Source organism: Anguilla rostrata, chromosome 10, assembly GCF_018555375.3.
Source record: "Anguilla rostrata isolate EN2019 chromosome 10, ASM1855537v3, whole genome shotgun sequence".
NCBI lineage: Eukaryota > Metazoa > Chordata > Actinopteri > Anguilliformes > Anguillidae > Anguilla > Anguilla rostrata.
In genome coordinates, this window is record NC_057942.1 from 2405001 (window position 1) to 2425751 (window position 20751).

Here is a 20751-nt window from a genome sequence, read left to right on the forward strand (position 1 = left end):
GGCAGTGGTGCATGGCGGCCATCTCGTTCTTCTGCTTATACAGAGAACTGTTGTGGCGAAGCAAGCTCATCCTGCAGCGAGAGGGAGAGAGAGAGGGACATAGGGAGGGAGAGAGAGTGAGAGAGAGGGTTGAAAAGAGAGGGAGAGAGTAAAAATAGGGGAGAAAGAAGGGAGGTGAGACACCATCTTTATGGCAGTTTGTTGTCAAAGTTCTGGGTGTTAGACAGGCGTGCACGTGTGTGTGTGTGTGTGTGTGTGGTTCACATAGTGTATAATGTACAGAGTAGTGTATAATCTGCATATAGTATGTAGTGTATACTGTAGTGCATAGTGTGTAGTGTATAGTGTATAGTATGTAGTGTATACTGTAGAGCATACTGTGTAGTGTATAGTGTGTAGTGTGTAGTGTATAATGCGTGTGTGTAGTGTGCATAGTTACAGTGCCGCTTTCTGGCCCTGCTGCAGTCTCTGCCAGTCCTCCTTCAGCGTGCGGATGGTGTGCCAGGCCTGGCCCCAGGTGCGCCGCAGGGGGCTGTAGTGCAGCACGCGTTTAGGGTCCATCTCTAAGGGACACACAGACGAACGGACGTACAGACGGGCGGGGACGGACAGTGTACGGACGGACGGACGGACAGACGGACGGACGGACGGACAGGGGGTTAGTGAGCCATCACAGTATCCATCACAGACCTGCTTCATCTTAAACAAAGCCTAAGAGTTTATCCTGTCTTTCACAGCTGAGACATACTACGCAGACACTGGGTACTGCGAACTTCTTTTGCAGGAGCGGAGCCTGAACTCAGAAGGGCGGAGTCTGTACTCAGAGGGGTGGGGTCTGAAGTCAGCAGGGTGGGTTCTGAACTCAGAGGGGTGGGGCCTGAACGCAGATGGGCGGAGCCTGTACTCACAGGGGTGGGGCCTGAACTCAGATGGGCGGAGTCTGTACTCAGACGAATGGGATCTATACACAGTGGGCGGTGCAGCACTCACGGATGAAGCGGATGTTCTCAGGCAGGATCCGTGGGCTGAACTGTGGCTCGTAGTTGGGGCAGCCGCGGTCGAACAGGAAGACCAGCGGGAGGTCTGTCCGCCGCCCATCTATCGTCTGAAAAGCAGATGAGGTTAGCGCTGCAGCTGCAGCTACACAATACTGGATTAGCCTTTATCAAGGCTACACTGCAATCCGCAGAGCTGCACTTTTCCCACGACCCCTTACACTGTAATCCACAGAGCTGCACATTCACCATGACCCCTTATTCTATAACCCACACACAGAGCTGCACTTTTCCCATGACCCCTTACACTGTAATCCACTGCGCACTGGGTTGCCTCACTCTTGGGCTCCAGGGCCAGGCCAGCCTCCAGCAGCAGCTCCTGATTGGCCGGAGGGATGTGGGTGTCCGATGCGATTCGCTCCTGCAGGGCGGCCACAAACTCGCCTTCCTGCACTGGGTAGATGAAGATCTCAGCAGAGACCATGTTCAGCACATGTACCAGCTGGAGAGAGAGAGAGACAGAACGGGGGGGAGAGAGAGAGATGGGGAAGGAAAGCAGAGAGATGGGTATCATAATATGCTACCCATGTTGACCTTTGACCCTCACTGCAGGTGTATGTCTGTCGGTTGGCCCACTACATACTCGGCTCTATATTTGTATTGGTGAAGGTTCTGTGTCCCAACTGCTGATCGTGAAACTCAAGTTCAAAAGTTGAGAGAACAGAAGGAATGCAGGAGTTGAGCGCCAAGTTTATCTGAACAGTTTATCTGTGCAGCACCGACACTCTGTTAAAATACCCCTCATTCAGCTTTCACCACATAACACGAGCAGAATTGTGCCATGGCCTTGACCTTGAATGTGCTGATACAGTAGCCAACCCATCATAAGACCTCTGTGGCACTGCGGATAACAGAAGCCATGGCTTAGAATCACAGTGCTTCAGGCTCTGGACCTGAATATAATAGACATAAATATGCCCCCAGTATCAGTACATGAGTCAGCATATGGCCGTGCACTGTGTGTCTGAATGTGTGTAAGCATGTGTGAGTGTGTGTCTCTGGTTGTGTGTCTGAATGTGTGTAAGCATGTGTGAGTGTGTGTCTCTGGTTGTGTGTCTGAATGTGTGTAAGCATGTGTGACTGCTTGTAAGTGTGTGTCTCTGGATGTGTGTGTTTGAATGTGAGTAAGCATGTGTGACTGCTTGTAAGTGTGTGTCTCTGGATGTGTGTGTTTGAATGTGAGTAAGCATGTGTGAGTGCTTGTAAGTGTGTGTCTCTGGATGTGTGTTTGAATGTGAGTAAGCATGTGTGAGTGTGTGTCTCTAGTTGTGTGTTTGAATGTGAGTAAGCATGTGTGAGTGTGTGTAAGTGTGTGTCTCTGGATGTGTGTTTGAATGCGAGTAAGCATGTGTGAGTGCTTGTAAGTGTGTGTCTCTGGATGTGTGTGTTTGAATGTGAGTAAGCATGTGTGAGTGCTTGTAAGTGTGTGTCTCTGGTTGTGTGTTTGAATGTGAGTAAGCATGTGTGAGTGTGTGTAAGTGTGTGTCTCTGGATGTGTGTTTGAATGTGAGTAAGCATGTGTGAGTGTGTGTGAGTGTGTGTCTCTGGACAGGGTCAAACCTTGAGCCCCAGGATTTTGTCCAGGGCTTTGAAGCAGCCGTTGGGGCCGAACTCCGCGTCTTTTCCCCTCTCCTGCGAGGACCACCTCAGCATCAGCTGCAGCCAGCGTTCCAGCTTCTCCGCCAAGAACCTGGAGCACAGCCAATCAGCACCCTCAAACATCTGTGACATCACAGCCAATCAGCACCCTCAAACATCTGTGACATCACAGCCAATCAGCACTCAACTACACTTAAAAATCTCTGTGATATCACAGCCAATTAGCACTTAACCTATCCTCAAACATCTCTGTGACATCACAGCCAATCAGCACTCAACCTTCTCTTAAAAATCTCTGTGACATCACAGCCAATTAGCACTTAACCTTCCTTCAGTAGCATACTTCCCCTGAATTATTTCAGCAGATATCCAGCTGCATAATGGAGTGTAAGTACAATGTCAGCTGTGTCTGCTACGTTTGCATTTGTTCTTCCTTCTTCTCTCACTGCCACTTATATCCTGAACAACCCACAATCCCACTGAACGTGTCTGAGCACTGGAGAGGGTTTTTGGGGTCCGGTTCTGGGGCTCCTGCTCTCTCACTTGTTGAGGTTGTTGGGTTGAGGCAGGTGTTTGGAGAACTGGACCTCCCCCGAAAGGTCTTCAGACACAACGATGTCATCCTCCGCCTTCTGCTTCAATTTAGCATGCCTGAAGGATAGATACACAGAAAGAGCAGATTTACTACTATAAATGCATACAGTGCACTGCTGTGAATTAAATACGTATTATTCATGATCGTGTAAATCATATAGTTTTCTTACTAATTTAAGTGCGACTATGATGTAACTATAATAAATGGTACTTCTTATCTTAAGAGTCAATTATTTGGCAAAACATTCAGCAGGCTAACTGAATGTTAGGGACAAGAAGATAAGTTCAGCTAGGGGCTTTGTGTAACAAAAGGTCTATGTAACAACCTTCTCGACTCCCATGAACGTAAAACATACACATTTTCGGTGGGTTGGACTCTGTATTGCTAATACTGAGTCATCTAGCCTGATTCACGTGTTGGGGTGAATGTATTGGGGGGTGGGTGTTCATTGTTTGGGTCTAGGGGTTACACATCCATCCCTGATTGACTGCAACAAATGAAAAGACGAAAAGTCCAAGTGTATAACTCTTAGTGGTGTCCTGCGTGTCGGACAGCTCGATCTTTTACGTTATCTTCAGACGAAGCTGTAAACATAAACATCCTGGAGACTGCCAACTGATCTGGACTACAAACAGGAAACATTCCGCACTGAAATGAGTCAGGAGATCATCACGGCACCCGCCCCGGACCGTTCCGTGCCGTGTCGTGAACCGGACAAACGTTTAAAACCGCCAGCCGATGACCGATCTCTGGGGAGAAAAAATAAAATTTTACCCGCGTCACTGTCCTGGCTAATGTGCACATCTCTCCGCTTTCCTAGAAAAAAGGGTCGAGAAAAATGCAGGACAAAGGCACCAGGTTCATGTTTCCTGAGGAAACACTTTCACTACACTGACAGGATGATCCGAAATCTTTCATTACCAGCGCTCAGTCTGCTGATCTGGGAGTCTGAGTAGCCAACCCTGCGTCTATGAAAAGCGAATGAAAGCCTTAATTTAATCAACATCGGTGTTTAAAGGGATAGTTTCACTTGTACACGTCTATGAATCAGACCTACTTCAGTTTCAATAGGCCTAGGCCTCCGTTTTCTACTGGCTCAGGCAGTTTTTGGGACGTAAACTAACGTAAACTGTGGCGCTATTTCCCGTAGCAACACGGGCCTTGGTAAAGAAGAGCTTGTGCTGCTCGCGAGTGAAGACGGAAATAGCCAAAATACGTTAAATAAAAACGGATTTTTAAAAACTTATTTCTATAAAACGAATCTGATTTTATGTGTATCCCCAGGAAACCTAACGCCCCACTGCACGCCACCCTGGAGTTACCTGAAGTGTATTTTCTTGCTTTTAGGCTACGAACCCGTTGATGGCCGCCATTGTAAAGCCAGTAGGCCGTCGGAAATGCCTGTAAGTAGCCATCCTGAAATACCCTATATTGCACAAACAATTGTCTGAACTATTCGACAACATGCACCACTAAAAGGGAAATAAAATAAATGTTTTTTTGAAAGCGAATCATTCCGTTTACTCACAAACTCAGTGTTGTTTTCAACATAAACACGTTTCGTAATAATACTACCACTGGAATTCAAACCCTTAAAGCGAAGTGAAGCACAGTTGTTTATCGCCTGTAGGCCACTGGGGGCCGTGAAGTCACAGCAGACTTGTTCAAAACAACCTGAGTATGCCAGCGAAACGGGCAGTCCGCGTAAACAAACAGACAATAAAGGACTTCCTTCGACTATTTCCCCAGTGTAGACCACTTGTGGCCACTTAACACCCACTTGCGTCTTTAATTAAAAGAACGTATTTGTTTTTCTCAAAAAGTACAAATTTTGTACGCGAGTGTGAGCCAACTCAGTTGAACACTCATACTGTAAATCACTCGTCGTAATACCATTTGTTAAATGACCAGACCGTAATCGTATTGTCTTTAGTAAATAAGTCACAGGACGTATGAGGTGGCAAACGCGTCTAAGATTTATAGGAGTTACATTCCCAGTGAGCACTTTGAGTCAGACAGCTGAACAAACTGTAAGTTACTGAACTTACGACTACAAAACCAGGAACATTTTCTGTCTGTACAGTCTAACAATGCATCTGGATCCGCAACTCCACGTCGCGATAACAGTGTCATGCAAGCAGACAACACACGTACAAGCACAGACATACGCATGAAAACGGACACGTGCAAACATGCAGACACACACACACTCTCACACGCGCACACACACGCGTGAAAGGAAGGAAGCGAGAGACAATCTAAACGCAGAGCGGGCTTGGATAGGCAGGCGCCCTAAACGATTCAGCGCGTGCAGCTGGGCTCCAGGCATTCTGTGGGTTGTCACAGTTACAGTCTGTGTTTACTCAAGATCTTATCTACAGCTGCTGACCATGCAGCATGATGGTCTACACAATGCGTGCTTATTATTTTAGCACTGTTCTATCGTATCGCTAGGGACAAACTAAACCTCCATTTTAAACGATAACACAGTTCAGGGGGCACAGAAGGTACTACGGAGTGAAAGTCCAGACGAGCAGCAGTAAAGAATTAAACACTTCAATTGTTTACTGACTTGTGTGGTGGTACTCCCATATCACTGCTGTTAATACATGCATTTCATGCTGCCATTTTGCTTTAAGTCAGCTGTTTTCTTTTCTCAAAAGCTTGCTGCAGAAAAATCTTGTCCCTCTTAATCCCACAAAAGTGTGAGTGCACGCTTAAAAGCCTGTTATCAGGTTGGTTCGTAAGAGACTGGTCACTATTCTCTATATATCTAACAACGCATTCGCACACATGGTGCACCAATAAAACAATAGCAGTTTCTTTACTTTCTTTTCTGGCAGGACACAAAGGATGCAATCTACATGTACATGGTAAACTGTTTCTGTGTGAGACTGAAACGTGAACGTGCATGTTTTTGCCCAAGCAGTGCGCTGTGTTAGGATGCAGCTGCATGTCTCTGTGTGTTATGTGTGGCCTGCTGCACGGCATGCTGGGAGAATGTGGGCGGGGCTGTACCAGGGCACGGGTTGCCAGGTTGGGAGGAAAGGGCGGAACCCGGTGATGCACTCGAACACCAGGGTCCCAAAACTCCAGTAATCCACCGTCACAGTGTAGGTCTGCTGCTCCAGCAACTCAGGAGCCTGCGAGAGAGAGAGAGAGAGAAGGAGAGAGGGATGAGAGGAGAGGAGGTGGAGGCAGGAGAAAGGAGGGAGTGGCAGACCATCAGACGATGAGTGGAGGGCAGAGAAGAGGAGGATAGAGATGGAGAGAACAGGGAGAAACAGTACAGGGAGGCCGTAGAGGAAAGAAGTTGATCATTTGGTGGATGTAAAATTGAGAGAGAGAAAGAGAGAGATTAGAAATGAGGTCTGGCAGTACAGGTGACACAATGTTCTGTAAACCAGCAGCGGTGTTTTTGGGGGGTCTGGGATTGTTACCAGGTACTGCAGGGTCCCCACAAAGGAGGTGCACAGACTGCTCTGGTCCAGCTCCTTGGCGTAACCCAGGTCAATGATCTTATGGATCAACTGCAATACACAGAGAGAGAGAGAGAGAGAGAGTTTTATGCATGTTCCCAAAGCAAACACACAGCGCACACAGCACAGTCATCCCACCCAACACATCGATCATCACACGCAAACACACACATACACGATCCAGCACACACAAACGCATGCACAGTGACAGAAATGTACACGCTAATATACACGTGTACTGTACATGTTTTCATTACTGAGGGCTCGGCTTTGCATATTTACATGTTCAGCTGTATTTTCTGTTTGTTGTTAAAGCAGAGGTTTGCTTTGGACCCGTGCATGAACAGCACCATTCACGTGAGAGACGGGCATGACCCCCCCCCCCCGCACAAACGGGAACATTCAGTCAGGAAGGTGACATTTTTAAACGTCCGTCGGGGCAGAGAGCCAATCAGGACGGGCCGTGGAGACACAGGGTTCCTGTTATTTCAGCTGAGGTTGGGGGTACAGGGGGGCGGACGGGGGTACGGGGGGGGGGGGGGGGGCAGCGTTCAGCCCGAATGCTGAAAGGCGTGAGGTCACATGGAGGGTACACTGTAAAATGTCACAATTCGGCTCAAACAGATAACATTCAGAGTTGGGACTAAATGTTACCTGTAAGAGTTGAATTAACACTGTCAGAGTTGAATTCAACACTGGACATTTTACTGTGTAGAGCGGTGGACGAGGAGAGGAAAAGAGATGAGGGAAAGAGAGGGATGGAGATAAGGATGGAAAGAAAGAAGAGAGAGAAACAGAATGACTCAGCCAGCTGTCCCGCTGAGTCTGCTGCAGGTGGCAGGGTTTGATCGGTTCCAGGCCACCAGGTATCCCCTGGTTACGCCAGGTTCCCCCCTGGTTACAGCAGGTATCCCCTGGTTACGGCAGGTTCCCCCCTGGTTACAGCAGGTATCCCCTGGTTACGCCAGGTTCCCCCCTGGTTACAGCAGGTATCCCCTGGTTACGGCAGGTTCCCCCCTGGTTACAGCAGGTATCCCCTGGTTACGGCAGGTTCCCCCCTGGTTACGGCAGGTATCCCCTGGTTACGGCAGGTGCCCCCCTGGTTACAGGAGGTATCCCGTGGTTACGGCAGGTTCCCCCCTGGTTACGGCAGGTATCCCCTGGTTACGGCAGGTGCCCCCCTGGTTACAGCAGGTATCCCCTGGTTACGGCAGTTTCCCCCCTGATTACAGGAGGTATCCCCTGGTTACGCCAGGTTCCCCCCCCCGGTTACAGGAGGTATCCCGTGGTTACGGCAGGTTCCCCCCTGGTTACAGCAGGTATCCCCTGGTTACAGCAGGTATCCCCTGGTTACGGCAGGTTCCCCCCTGATTACAGGAGGTATCCCCTGGTTACGGCAGGTTCCCCCCTGGTTACAGCAGGTATCCCCTGGTTACGGCAGGTTCCCCCCTGGTTACAGCAGGTATCCCCTGGTTACGGCAGGTTCCCCCCTGGTTACAGCAGGTATCCCCTGGTTACGGCAGGTGCCCCCCTGGTTACAGCAGGTATCCCGTGGTTACGGCAGGTTCCCCCTGGTTACGGCAGGTATCCCCTGGTTACGGCAGGTGCCCCCCTGGTTACAGCAGGTATCCCCTGGTTACGGCAGTTTCCCCCCTGATTACAGGAGGTATCCCCTGGTTACGCCAGGTTCCCCCCCCTGGTTACAGGAGGTATCCCCTGGTTACGGCAGGTTCCCCCCTGATTACAGGAGGTATCCCCTGGTTACGGCAGGTTCCCCCCTGGTTACAGCAGGTATCCCCTGGTTACGGCAGGTTCCCCCCTGGTTACGGCAGGTTCCCCCCTGGTTACAGCAGGTATCCCCTGGTTATGGCAGGTTCCCCCCTGGTTACAGCAGGTATCCCCTGGTTACGGCAGGCTCCCCCCTGGTTACAGCAGGTATCCCCTGGTTACGGCAGGTGCCCCCCTGGGTACGCCCAGTGCCCCCCCCCCCAGTCACGGGGGGTCCATAGCGTGGGTGTAAGGGGGCTTTAGCTGGCACCTGGGGTCCCGTAAGAAAGGGAGACTGCGTGGAGCTGTGTGGAAATCTGGCCCGTTTGAAAAGGGGCCAGATCACAGCAGGTCGACCGCTTTAGAATATTAAACCCCAAATTCTGGGAATTCCCACACAACGGGTGCCTGTACCACCCCGGCAGCATTCTGTTTAATATATTCAGTAGATTATAACTTGTATGTGCATGTCATGGATTTTGCAATATTCATTCACCCAAATGGTGTCTGAAGTTAATGTGCTATATAAAATGTAAATATCTGTATTAAATGCATTAGGTTGGGTGTATCTTTTGTGCCCAGAATTAAACGTATAGTGACAACTTTTTTTGTTTGTGCAAACTTAGAAACAGACCCAGTGTAACGTCAGGATAAACACAGGAGCATGCTGATGCACAACCCAAACTCTGCAGGTAAGCACACAGGTGAGCACACTGGTAAGTGCACAGGTAGACACACAGGTGAGTGAAACTCACCCGCTTCTCTCCCTGCTGTAGGACGATGTTCTCAGGCTTCAGGTCTCTGTGAATGATCCTTTTCTGGTGCAGGTAAGTAAGAGCTGAGGCTAGGGGAGACACACACACACGTACACACACACACACAGACACACACACGAACACACACACATGCACGCACACACATGCACGCACACACACACACACACACACACAGGGGTGTTATTTTTGGATCGTGTAAATGTACCCCAACCCCTACAGTCTGTGCAGCTGCCATCTTTCTCCTTCCAAACCGCAGCTGATCCTCCCACTAGTCCGATTATTTTCACAGTGGAAAACCAAAGGGTCAGGCGCCTGTCTTCTCATCCACTCAATTAGAAAATGAGCGGACGAAAGTTAAACAAAACATTATTAAACTAAGACAAAGGTAAAGTTTCAGGAATTCACAGATAAGCCTTTTTGTAAGTTGTTTTGGCCAAAAGTGTCCCGCCAAATCCCTGTGTTGTAAACTGTAAAATTTTACTGCAGAAAATAGTTCATATCCCCTCCAATTGTTCTCTGTATTCGAAATCTATGCCAACTCAAACCCACCCTCTGGGAAAGCTCCTATAAAAAGAAATCTCCAATACCTGAGGGCAGATTTCCCAGATTTTAAAAGAGCAATAAAATGTGTGTAAAAATGTTTTCCAGCTTTTGTCTCGAACGTTTGGCAGTGACCTCGGATGACAGTCAACATCCAGCCTCTAGGGTCTCTGGTGGCCTTAAAGTAGGTTGCTGTGGCCCCAAAGTGCTACAGGACAGATTGCACAACTGCACTGTGAGGCCCCGAGACGGCTGTGTGGCCCTAAGGCCCATAGTGTGTTTATGCCAGTGGCCAGCTCTGGACAGTGTTACTTGTAGTTATTCGAGAGTCTGCTTGCTAGTTTCCCCGAGAGAGAGAGTGTGTTAGAATGAGTGTTATCTTGGAAATGTGCGTGTTTTTGGATCAGGGTGTGTTAGCTCTTTGGGTCTGGAGCCCGGGTTCGTCTTGGGCAATCGGAAAAGCGGGTCATCTGGCATCGTCAGTGCCAACGAAACCGCAGCCGGCCCAGTGCCGGAGTGAGTGCTTAGCGGGTGACGCAGTGCCTAACTCATAACCCCAACGCTGTTCTGAACGCCAGTGCGTACCTGGTGACGCAGTGCCTAACTCATAACCGCTACGCTGTTCCGAACGGCAGTGCGTAGCCCGTTACGCGGTGTGTTATCTCAGCCGTCGTCAGCAGGAAGTGATGCCTGTTGTGCGGGCGGTGACAGGAAACGGGCATCGCCAGACGGCAAGGCCCCGCCCCGGCCCCAGCCGATGAGCCGGCCGGGCGACGGAGCGCGGGGTTGTACGAGTGCACCGTCGTCATGGCGATGGCTGGTCTGGGTTGTGCCCTCGACAGGACGGTGTCACTCGGCAAGGGGTCTGCGTTGGGGGACGGGTGGGCGGGGGACGGGGGGGGGGGGGTTGTCTGTTAAACTGGCCCCGCCCCCTCGGCCTGTGAATCAGTCGTCGCCGAGCGGGAGAGCGGAAACGCTCCGCCGCACAGCCGCCTTCCTGTCTGGCTTTCCGGTCCAGCGAACCGGGAATAGTGCGGATTAGCATGGCCATTAGGAGCGTGACCACTTCTAAAACTGCACACGGGACTGTCACAGAAAACCGAGGGAATGTAGGAATGAATAAACTGGCGAATGGAATAGCCTAGAATAGCCTATGGAGCTGTATACATTTACAGTTTAGTCATTCAACAGACAGTTTTATCCAGGGTGACTTACATTGTCATCTGTTTATGCAGGACACTCTGACGGGAGTAACAGTGGTCACGTGCCTCGCTCAAGAGCACAGCGACAGTTGTGTCCCGACACGGGCATTGAACCCGCAACCCTTAATCCACTTCACCACTACACCACGCCTCGCCCTTTGAGCAGGACGAACACATATCCAGCTGTGTAAATGGATGCAGCGTAAATGCTGTGTAAAAGTTACGCAAGTCGCTCTGGATAAGAGCGTCTGCTAAACGCCCGTGATGTGAGGTGATGAGAGCATCCCGAGCTCTCAGAGGTGCTGTAGTCCGGACCTCAGTCGGGGAGCGCCGGGAACACAGACGTGTCACTTTGCTGGATTTACCCCGCGGTGTAACTGTGACTGAACACTGATGGTCCGGAACAGTGTTCACGGGCGATGTTCAGGTGCTTGTTCCGGGTGCGTTCAGGTGCGTGTTCCGGGTGTGTTCAGGTGCGTGCTTGGGGCGTGTTCAGGTGCTTGTTCTGGGTGTGTTCAGCTTGAATTTTCAGGGCGTGTTCAGGTGCTTGTTCTGGGTGTGTTCAGCTTGAATTTTCAGGGCGTGTTCAGGTGCTTGTTCTGGGTGTGTTCAGCTTGAATTTTCAGGGCGTGTTCAGGTGCGTGTTCAGGTAACAAGCAGGGTGTGTTCAGTTGCGTGTTCAGATGCGATACTCACATATGTCACGCAGGAGGATCAGAACAGAGCCTTCTCTCATTCCACAGCAGTTATCCAGTGAATTCAGGTACTGCAGGCACATAAACACCAATCATAATCAGCTCCCCCTGTCTCAGACCAATCAAAAAGAATACTGTTGTGTTTGCGTACGTGTGTATAGGTATACAAGTGTACTCTACAGGTGTGTGTAGGCCTATCGGTGTGCTGTGTAGGTATACAGAGGTGCTGTGTCTGTACAGGTGACTGACCTTGCGCAGGTCTCCTCCCTGGCAGTACTCCATGGCCAGAAGTGGGAGGTCATTGGTGGCCAGTTTCTGCATCCCCTCTGGGACCTCTCTCGCTGCCACCACGTTCTCATGGTCTAACCTGGGGGGGGGGGGGGGGAATGAGGTGTTATGAATGACATACGTTTATTGTGTTATTATTGTGACTTGGCAATATTTATGGCAAAAGATATTAACAGAACGCAAGAGAGAATTAGTGTAAAATGCAGATTTTGAAATGGCCTGCGTTTCCAATGACGCAGCATTCCGTGGGCCAGCACGACCGCTGGGGATTGTGTGTTGTGATTGGGTCATACTGACCCGCAGTATGAACCCGTCTCTTAGAATTAAGAATTCACCAGAAATGATCCCATGCACACCTCGCTCATAGTCCTTCCCGTACCGTAGCACGACACTGCAAAACCTGGCTTTGATTGTCACGGGTTCAACCAATTGTTTTGTTAAAAAAAAAATATATATATATATTTTAAACGCTTGTTAAAAAGGCCAACAAACCCCTTAAAGAATGAGGAGAAACAAAAGCCTAATAAGAATAATCTGGAAAATAAGCAAAAACCAATTTTCAGAAATAACATCGTGGGACGTGGGGACCAGATAAACTCGCACCTCATGTTCCAAAACTAATAACACACGTCCGATCGTGCATATCGGAGGGAACGAGAACAGTCAGTTAATTCCGGGGCTACGTGACCAATGGGGAAGGCTCATTGTTCTCCAGCCGTTGCCTTGGCGATCTTATCTGAGCAGTTCAGTGAACGCCAACAGCCACCCCAAACCCGGAGCAGGCAGTGTTGTTCTTTCTGCCCGTCCGCCCCACGCTAACCCTCGCGGACGCCAGGCTGGCGATGACGCCATTCGCCGCCTCTGGTGCAATATAAAAATAGCGTGATGCATGATGGGATATGTGCGAGGAAAGCGCCTACCACCTCTTTCCTTCGCATCGTCAGAGACAAACTCCGAATGCAACCGGACTCGTCTGTCAGAAGTGACATTCGACGTTAGATATGATGTTACAGTATTCAGTCCTCGTGTTTGGCTGCTACATTCAAAAGACATTAAGACAGTGTGAGCAGATCCAGCACTGGAGAGGACGAATGGCTGAAGAGTTATTTACAAAGTATTCTGCGCGTATCATGAGCGGCGTCCCACACGCGCCCACAAACGAACAAGCTTAACACTGGCTTCACTGAACAGAAGAACATTATATTAGAGCATTTAAACTAGAACAAAAACCGCTACATGTGTGCAATGTTACCATCCCGGTGGTCATTTTTTAGGATTAGTGGACCCCGTTCCCAGATACCACACAGAGGATTTGGACAGATGTGCCTCTGTTAAAGCCCAAACGAAGGAAGGGGTGCAGGGTCCGCTGGAGTTGGCACTCTCAGCGTTCCCCGTGCAAACATCAGCTCTGCCAACGTCAACTGAGGCAGACTCTCGCCAAGCTCACGCGCGCGCGGATGCCCCAGGTCCCAAACGCACCACACCGTTTCGGATTTTAGATCTTAAGACCAAACTCCCAGAATCAAAGCTGCACTGGGAAAAGGTCATTGGGATGACCTGCCTTCAGCTGCAGATCCCATCTGACACTGTGAGCGGTGAGGCTTCACTACATCCCAGTTTGATTTAGAATATTAACACTGCTGTCATTCTCTCTGTTAGAACGTTGTCATTGTCTCTGTACACATTAGAACATTAGCACTGCAGCGTTAACGTCATTCAGCACAGATCAGAGTATTAGTGCTATGCACATGCATGTACAGATGTATCGAGTGTGTGAGTGTGCGTGTGTACGTTCATGCGTGTGTATGTGAGTGTGTTTGTATGTGTGTGCATGCGTGTGTGTCTGTTTGTGTGTGTGTGTGTGTGTTTACGCGTGCATGTGTGTTCATGCTCTGCGCGTGTAATGAGTGTGTTGTATGTGTGTGCATGCCTTGTGTCAGTGTGTGTATAGTGTTGTGTGTGTGTGTGTGTGTTTGTAGCGTGCATGTGTGTCATGGCTTCATGCGTGTATGTGAGTGTGTTTGTATGTGTGTGCATGCGTGTGTGTCAGTGTGTGTATATATGTGTGTGTGTGTGTGTGTGTGTGTGTACGCGTGCATGTGTGTTCATGGCTTCATGCGCGTGTATATGAGTGTGTTTGTATGTGTGTGCATGCGTGTGTGTCAGTGTGTGTATATGTGTGTGTGTGTGTGTGTGTGTGTGTACGCGTGCATGTGTGTTCATGGCTTCATGCGTGTGTATATGAGTGTGTTTGTATGAGTGTGCATGCGTGTGTGTCAGTGTGTGTATATGTGTGTGTGTGTGTGTGTACGCGTGCATGTGTGTTCATGGCTTCATGCGTGTGTATATGAGTGTGTTCGGGGACAGCGGTTACCAGCAGTTTATTTGTGTGGGTGCAGGACAGGGTTTGTGGTTTAGACCACGTCTGTCTGTCAGGAGACACTATAAAAACAGCAAAGCAAAAACAAATAACCCACACGCCCAAAAATGGCACCCCTCCAGCCTCAGGCCTGTCACAGAGCCAGGAGGGGAGCTGGTGGGGCAACACTCTGTCCCGAAACCCACTCCGTCCCAAACCCACTCTATCCCGAAACCCACTCCGTCCCAAACCCACTCCATCCCGAAACCCACTCCGTCCCAAACCCACTCCATCCCGAAACCCACTCTGTCCCGAAACCCACTCCGTCCCAAACCCACTCCGTCCCAAACCCACTCCATCCCGATACCCACTCCGTCCCAAACCCACTCCGTCCCAAACCCACTCTATCCCGAAACCCACTCCGTCCCAAACCCACTCTATCCCGAAACCCACTCCGTCCCAAACCCACTCCGTCCCAAACCCACTCTATCCGAAACCCACTCCGTCCCAAACCCACTCCATCCCGAAACCCACTCCGTCCCAAACCCACTCTGTCCCGAAACCCACTCCGTCCCAAACCCACTCCATCCCGAAACCCACTCCGTCCCAAACCCACTCTATCCCGAAACCCACTCTGTCCCGAAACCCACTCCGTCCCAAACCCACTCCATCCCGAAACCCACTCCGTCCCAAACCCACTCTATCCCGAAACCCACTCCGTCCCAACCCACTTCCCGAAACCCACTCCGTCCCGAAACCCACTCCGTCCCAAACCCACTCTATCCCGAAACCCACTCTGTCCCGAAACCCACTCCGTCCCAAACCCACTCTATCCCGAAACCCACTCTGTCCCGAAACCCACTCCGTCCCAAACCCACTCTATCCCGAAACCCACTCCGTCCCAAACCCACTCCATCCCGAAACCCACTCCATTTTGCTCCATAAACATTGAACCAACTGTAAAAATAGCTGTGACCTTTACATCCCCATTATGCTTTTGGTCATTTTTACTGTTGTGGAATAACAGTAACAGTACTGTTGTGGAATAAGAGCGGCTTGATCTTTACTTTTAAAAAAATAAAAAATAAAATTATTTCCCACAACTGAAAGTCATAGCAGGCATCACAGGTCATATGACGTCACATCGCCAGTGATGTTCAGTGACGTCAGAATCTCCTCCTGCGCATTTTCCCCGTAACCTGGCTGGAGGCAGAAGCCCTCCTAGTGTCAAGTGTCCTAATATGCTGCTTTTGTTCCAGAGATGATTATCTGATGCCAGAGAGTGACGTGCTCTTTCTGGCCAGCAGCTTCCTGCTTCGCCCGTGAGTTCCTGTAAGACATTTTAACGTCAGGCTTACAGAGAAACGGCCGGTTTGGTGTAGTGCCACGGCTCTAGTAGAGTGAGTCAGGGGTAGGATGCTTAGGAGAACACAGTTATCGCTTTCTCTTGCACCACCTCTGTCAGTTTCCCTTGAATTTAACTCCTTTGTTTTTTTTTTTAAATCTCGCTGATGCTCCCACGCCACCCTTCCCGCCTGCTGACCCTATCTTTGCTGACCATCTCCCTCAGATAAAATTTTGGCAGGACCCTGCTCTTCCGGCTCTGTACCTGCTCCTACTTTTGAGCCTGTCAGTACATTCATTCTCAGGTAACAGATCAGGAGCTGGATGGGCCCCTCCCTGGGTGGGTCCCCCCTGGATGGCCCCCTCCCTGGGTGGGTCCCGCCTGCGTGGGTCCCGCGCGCCCTGCTCACCTCTTCATGATCTGGATCTCCAGGCACCATCGCTCCTTGTTCTTCTCGCTCAGCTCCTGACGGCACTGTTTAATAGCGATCTGCTCCTCTGTGTCCTGCAGACACAGTACAGGGAGAGAGAGGGAGAGAGGGGGAGGGAGAGAGAGGGTGAGAGATGTACAGTACGGTGCTAAATCAAAATGTTTCTATCAAAATGAATTTCATTGAAAAATCTGCGACCTAATTATCTCCTTAAGCCATCCAAGGTCATGGGCTATTTTTCACTATGTCACGTTTTCTTTTTCTTTTTCTTTTTTTTCCTGTGATATTTCTGGTTGGCCGTATATTAGGCCACTACTACTGTTCTGAATGGGTCCAGGAAGGGCCCAGTGGAAATGAATCAATTTGACATAATGCACAAGGGCGCGGCTGCACGTGTGTCACACTCAGATCCTTCCCCCGTGTCATATCCTGTTTCGTGGTGTGGCTCTCTGGGCATTCCCGGCTGCAGCATTGGATCAGACTGTTGCAGAGGGCGGTCTAACCCTAAACATCTGTTAAAATATTGATAGAACAATATCACACACGTCAACAAGTCATGTGGTCCCATTAATAAATGAGCAGTCTTGAGTCTCATTTTTGCGATTTTGAAATAATGAGTTCCTGTGAGGTCCGTGGCCGCACATTTTGACCGTCCCCTGAAATGTGCATGTAGGGCAGTTTGGCCGATGAGCCTCCCTCAGATATAGGATCTTTGGTGCAGTTGCGTTGGAGCTGAAAGGTGGTGGTGTTAACGGCGTTCCTGCCTAACGAGCTGCACCGCGGGACAGTCTCTTCATTTCGGGGGGGGGGGGGCCACGCACCCCCTGTCCGCCCCACCCTAACAGACTGCAGACCCCGCGCTCCCACCGCACACGCCCTTAACGAGGAGGAAGGCACGCAGGATGCACTGGTCACGGACAGGAAGTCAGCGCGCGGGATCGTTTCCGGCGGTTCCCATACTGTAGCGTGCGACGCCGGCGTGCCACATCCTGTGGATGGGATTCATCGTCACCTGACTGGGAAACGTTCCCGCTATAGAGTGACATCATGGGCAGAATTTAACCTGCGTTTCCTGCAGAGCCCCGCCCCCCCCGACCACCATTGAACTCAGCGAAAGGGGAGAGACGGGCGGGTGGGAAAAGGGTGTGGCACCGCGGTAAGGAGAACGGCATTGTGGGGCCGTCCTGTAAAGCGGGTGTCGGAGGAAGTGACGTTCACACTGAACGTGATCCACCCTGGGAACACGTGGGATTATGGGACAAGGTCAGGCCACGATACTTTCGAGGATAATGTCCCCCTCCTAGGAGACTGTTACAATTTGGCAGTTGTGTAGTTATGAGATGGAAATATGTTTGTGGTACGCTAAAATAAAGTGGTATAACACACAAAAAAATGGAAACATCTGGACAAATGAGGCATAGCCAGCATATGTAAAGCAGAGGCTGCCACACAGGCTTAATTAAGCAAATAACATCCCAGCATGCATTGGGTCATGAGTAAAAATGCTGACCAGGCCTGGTTTGCCCTTGACTACGGTTTGACTTGGATCTCAGGGGTCTTTGACTGATTGTCAGTGTGTCTTTTGTCACAGTGGTACTGCGAGCCTGACCAGGCCAACGCTCTTCTGTGAATCTGCTTTGCCAAAGAGTCAGTGGCCAGGGACTGCGTCCGATGAGTCGCCACCTCGCGTAGAAGAGAAAAACCAGACCCGTTAAAACCAGAGAAATTGCTGAGTCGCCTTAGAATCTTTATCACGACAGAATGTATCAAGGCTGGCAGCGTCGGCATAGCAACGCACGCTGCAACGAGACCTTAACTACGTCACAATGGTTATCGCAGCTGTTTTAGAATGTCATTGCGTCACTCTGATCTTTTTTGCAGCCCGGACAAAAATTGGCGTGACAGCTCCGTTTACGAGGGGGTGGGGGGGTCACCTTGTTCTGCCATCGCGTGACATTGCCGAAGCCCCCGGTCCCCAGCCGCTCCTTGAGCTCCCAGGGCCCGCAGGTCTGCAGCTGCTGGGGGGGCATGCGACTCATCTCTAAGCCCCGCCTCCGACTGACCCCCGCCGTGTCCTGGCGCCCAGACGCAGACGCACACTACCTGGGGAGACACAGGTGAGTACCTGGGGAGACACAGGTGAGTACCTGGGGAATTAGAGGTGAGGGGGTTGAGCAGCCAATCAGATCTAGGGGGTGAAAACAGTGGGCAGAACTTTCAGACTGACAGAGAGACTAAGTAATTGGGCAGCGACATGTTATAAGTAGTAGGTCAGTATTATAATAACAACGTCGTCAGCATGTAGGTCAAGGATACTATGCATAGTTTTTGAAAGCCGTGGAAAGATTATTGACAAAAACAGAAAGGCTAGCAATCCCTGGAATCAGTCCGTGTGGTCAATACCCATCAACTTTAAATTCCTGCGGATAGCTTATCAAATTTGTAAGCATCTCAGAGCTGTTTCCTGTAGGCTGTCCTAACTTGACTGCAGCTCACAGTAAACTTCTCAAGCATCATTTTGATTCACTTTGAAAGTATGTATGTGAATTGCAAAAAATGTGGCTATGACCATGCTTGCTGGCACCGTTCTATATTTACACGTGCCTTATGTGACTTTACATTTTTGACTCCTTTGCAAGGTAAACTGCAAAGAATTGTGTGCCTGCTACAACACTAGTGTGGAACTGAACTGGGAATTTTTAACATATCGCACTTATCATTCTACACAGTCTGAATTTCTATTCGAACACATGCATTTTTTTTACCTACTTATTCGGTGCTATAGAGACAAAAACATTCGCAGACATAACGCGTGTGGTGCATACGTTCAGGTTTCGCACAGAATACGACAGCATTTCAAATGCAGAAAGAGTTATTATTCTTGTTCTATATAACAAACAACTGGAAGGTAAACTGTTAATTGACGTGCACCAATAGCCGTCGATACCCTGGCTCCCTAAATAGCGTGCTAACGTTATCTCATTTATGTTAACCATCTTCAGCTACTGAATAACTTTATTCATTTAAATGATATTCATCTTTACATGTATTGCTCACTCTAAATCGATAACCTATGATCATTTAGTCGCGAGTTATAATCCGTAATGCACTCCAAGCGCAGGCGCCTGCGGTTTTCAGTCGTACGGCGGTGACGTTTGGGAGGAAAGGTCTTACCTCCTGAAGCTAACTCAAAAAATTTCCTTCAGGCTTAACGTGACTTTTCTCAGGTCCCAAGTCACCTATTAGATCTTCGGATGAGGCACTAAACTACTTTCTATAAGTAAGCCATATCTATCCACAGCGCGTTCGCATAGAAATCTCCCCTTGAGTGGCTTACTTGCTTATTTACAACACTTTGCTATCAGGTCTTAGCCAGCCAGCTAGCTAGCTGTCTAAAATCCTACGCGATTGTGTTCTTTCAGAACTTTGCACCAGATTGCTAGTAGCCTATTAAACCTTCGTGTGGTGTAATCCATATACCGAGAGATTTCAGTTTAATTTTAAGAGGTAGGTTATCATTCAAATTTACACTATCACTAGCAACTGTCTCATGAGGGTTGTTTATCCAACTTGCGTCTACTTCCTGAAATATTATTTCCTGTAACTTGGCAAGCTTTCGCTTGCTAACTAGTGATGCGCGCTCGTCTCTGCTCGGCACAAGAGCACCCCGTCTGACCAGCGAGTTTCCAGAACGCAACTTACAGCGAAAAGGGTCCTCCGGTACACACGTACTGGTACAGTAAAACTGAGAACTCATACAAAGTCAATTAATGGAAACCACAAAGCACATTCTCCTTCAAACAAGCGGCCAGTGTTGCGAACAACGGATTTAAAACTGCCTTAGAGATGCTTGAGCATCCACTCTCGACCTTAATTAATACACACCCAGGGTGTACAATAAGAATTTCAGTTTTTTTTACAATCACTCTGAATGCCATGGAAACATTAAAAACCACCCACTTAAGTGTAGTGTAGCTGATAAGTGCTATCACGGAAGGGAAGGAGAAGTGCAGAGATAGTTTTACCCAGCATTGATTTATAAATAAAAACACAATAATGCTGTTGCCTATTGAATGGACAGTGGTGAGTTGAAAACTAATGTACAGGAACAATATGTACTACGGTAGGGGAGGGGTGTGGAGATTACTGGCATGACATGAGTGGACTGTGACAATGGGGGGGGGGGGGGGGGGGGAGTGGGCTCTGTCAGGGATCTGTCATGGAGGGATTTTTTTGAGAGAGAGAAAAGTGAGAAAAAACTTTATGAAAATTACTCAGTGGTAGCCTTTATGAAAAAAAACTCAAAAGAAAATGGGCAAATGGGAAGGGCAGTTTGTTTTAATAAAACACTCACATTGGGGTTTTTTAATGTCCAGTGAAAAGCTGAAACCACCAAGTTAACACGCACAACCACATGAAGCTCTCCACTGGAAAAACCGGTTGAATTCCCCAGGACTTGGTCAATCCCTAAAAAAAAAAAAAACTACCGTCCTGTGCTTCCCTTTAAAATGAATACACAGTGCGTGGGACTCCAGGCACCTTCCTCGTATTTGGGGTCTCTCTCTCTCTATTTTATGGAGCAGGGAAGTTTTAGTGAAACACTGAAAACTGTAAATAGACT

At 49.3% G+C, this 20751-nt stretch overlaps 1 protein-coding gene and 1 long non-coding RNA gene across 4 annotated transcripts in view; one reads left to right on the forward strand and one right to left on the reverse strand.

Moving 5' to 3' along the window:
• Window positions 1-19767, reverse strand: part of ikbkb (inhibitor of nuclear factor kappa B kinase subunit beta) — a 25238-nt gene extending 5471 nt beyond the window's left edge. The window contains exons 1-14 of one of the 3 annotated variants that reach the window (XM_064353368.1): window positions 19305-19767; window positions 18065-18233; window positions 16110-16204; window positions 11958-12075; window positions 11710-11779; window positions 9251-9339; window positions 6690-6779; window positions 6268-6392; window positions 3198-3305; window positions 2616-2745; window positions 1303-1497; window positions 991-1105; window positions 440-563; window positions 1-71 (exon numbers count right to left, since the gene is read on the reverse strand). The exon at window positions 1-71 is cut by the window's left edge and continues 81 nt beyond it. In XM_064353368.1, coding sequence (XP_064209438.1) covers window positions 1-71; window positions 440-563; window positions 991-1105; window positions 1303-1497; window positions 2616-2745; window positions 3198-3305; window positions 6268-6392; window positions 6690-6779; window positions 9251-9339; window positions 11710-11779; window positions 11958-12075; window positions 16110-16204; window positions 18065-18169 — 1435 coding nt within the window. In that variant the 5' untranslated portion in view covers window positions 18170-18233; window positions 19305-19767. Of the gene's footprint in view, window positions 72-439; window positions 564-990; window positions 1106-1302; window positions 1498-2615; window positions 2746-3197; window positions 3306-6267; window positions 6393-6689; window positions 6780-9250; window positions 9340-11709; window positions 11780-11957; window positions 12076-16109; window positions 16205-18064; window positions 18278-19304 lie in introns of all 3 variants that reach the window. The other 2 variants (XM_064353369.1, XM_064353370.1) reach the window with 2 other exon arrangements.
• Window positions 1497-3478, forward strand: LOC135264653 (uncharacterized). The gene is made up of 2 exons (XR_010332772.1): window positions 1497-2056; window positions 2091-3478. It is a non-coding gene; the product is annotated as an uncharacterized LOC135264653 (long non-coding RNA).
• Window positions 19768-20751: the final 984 nt, after the last annotated feature.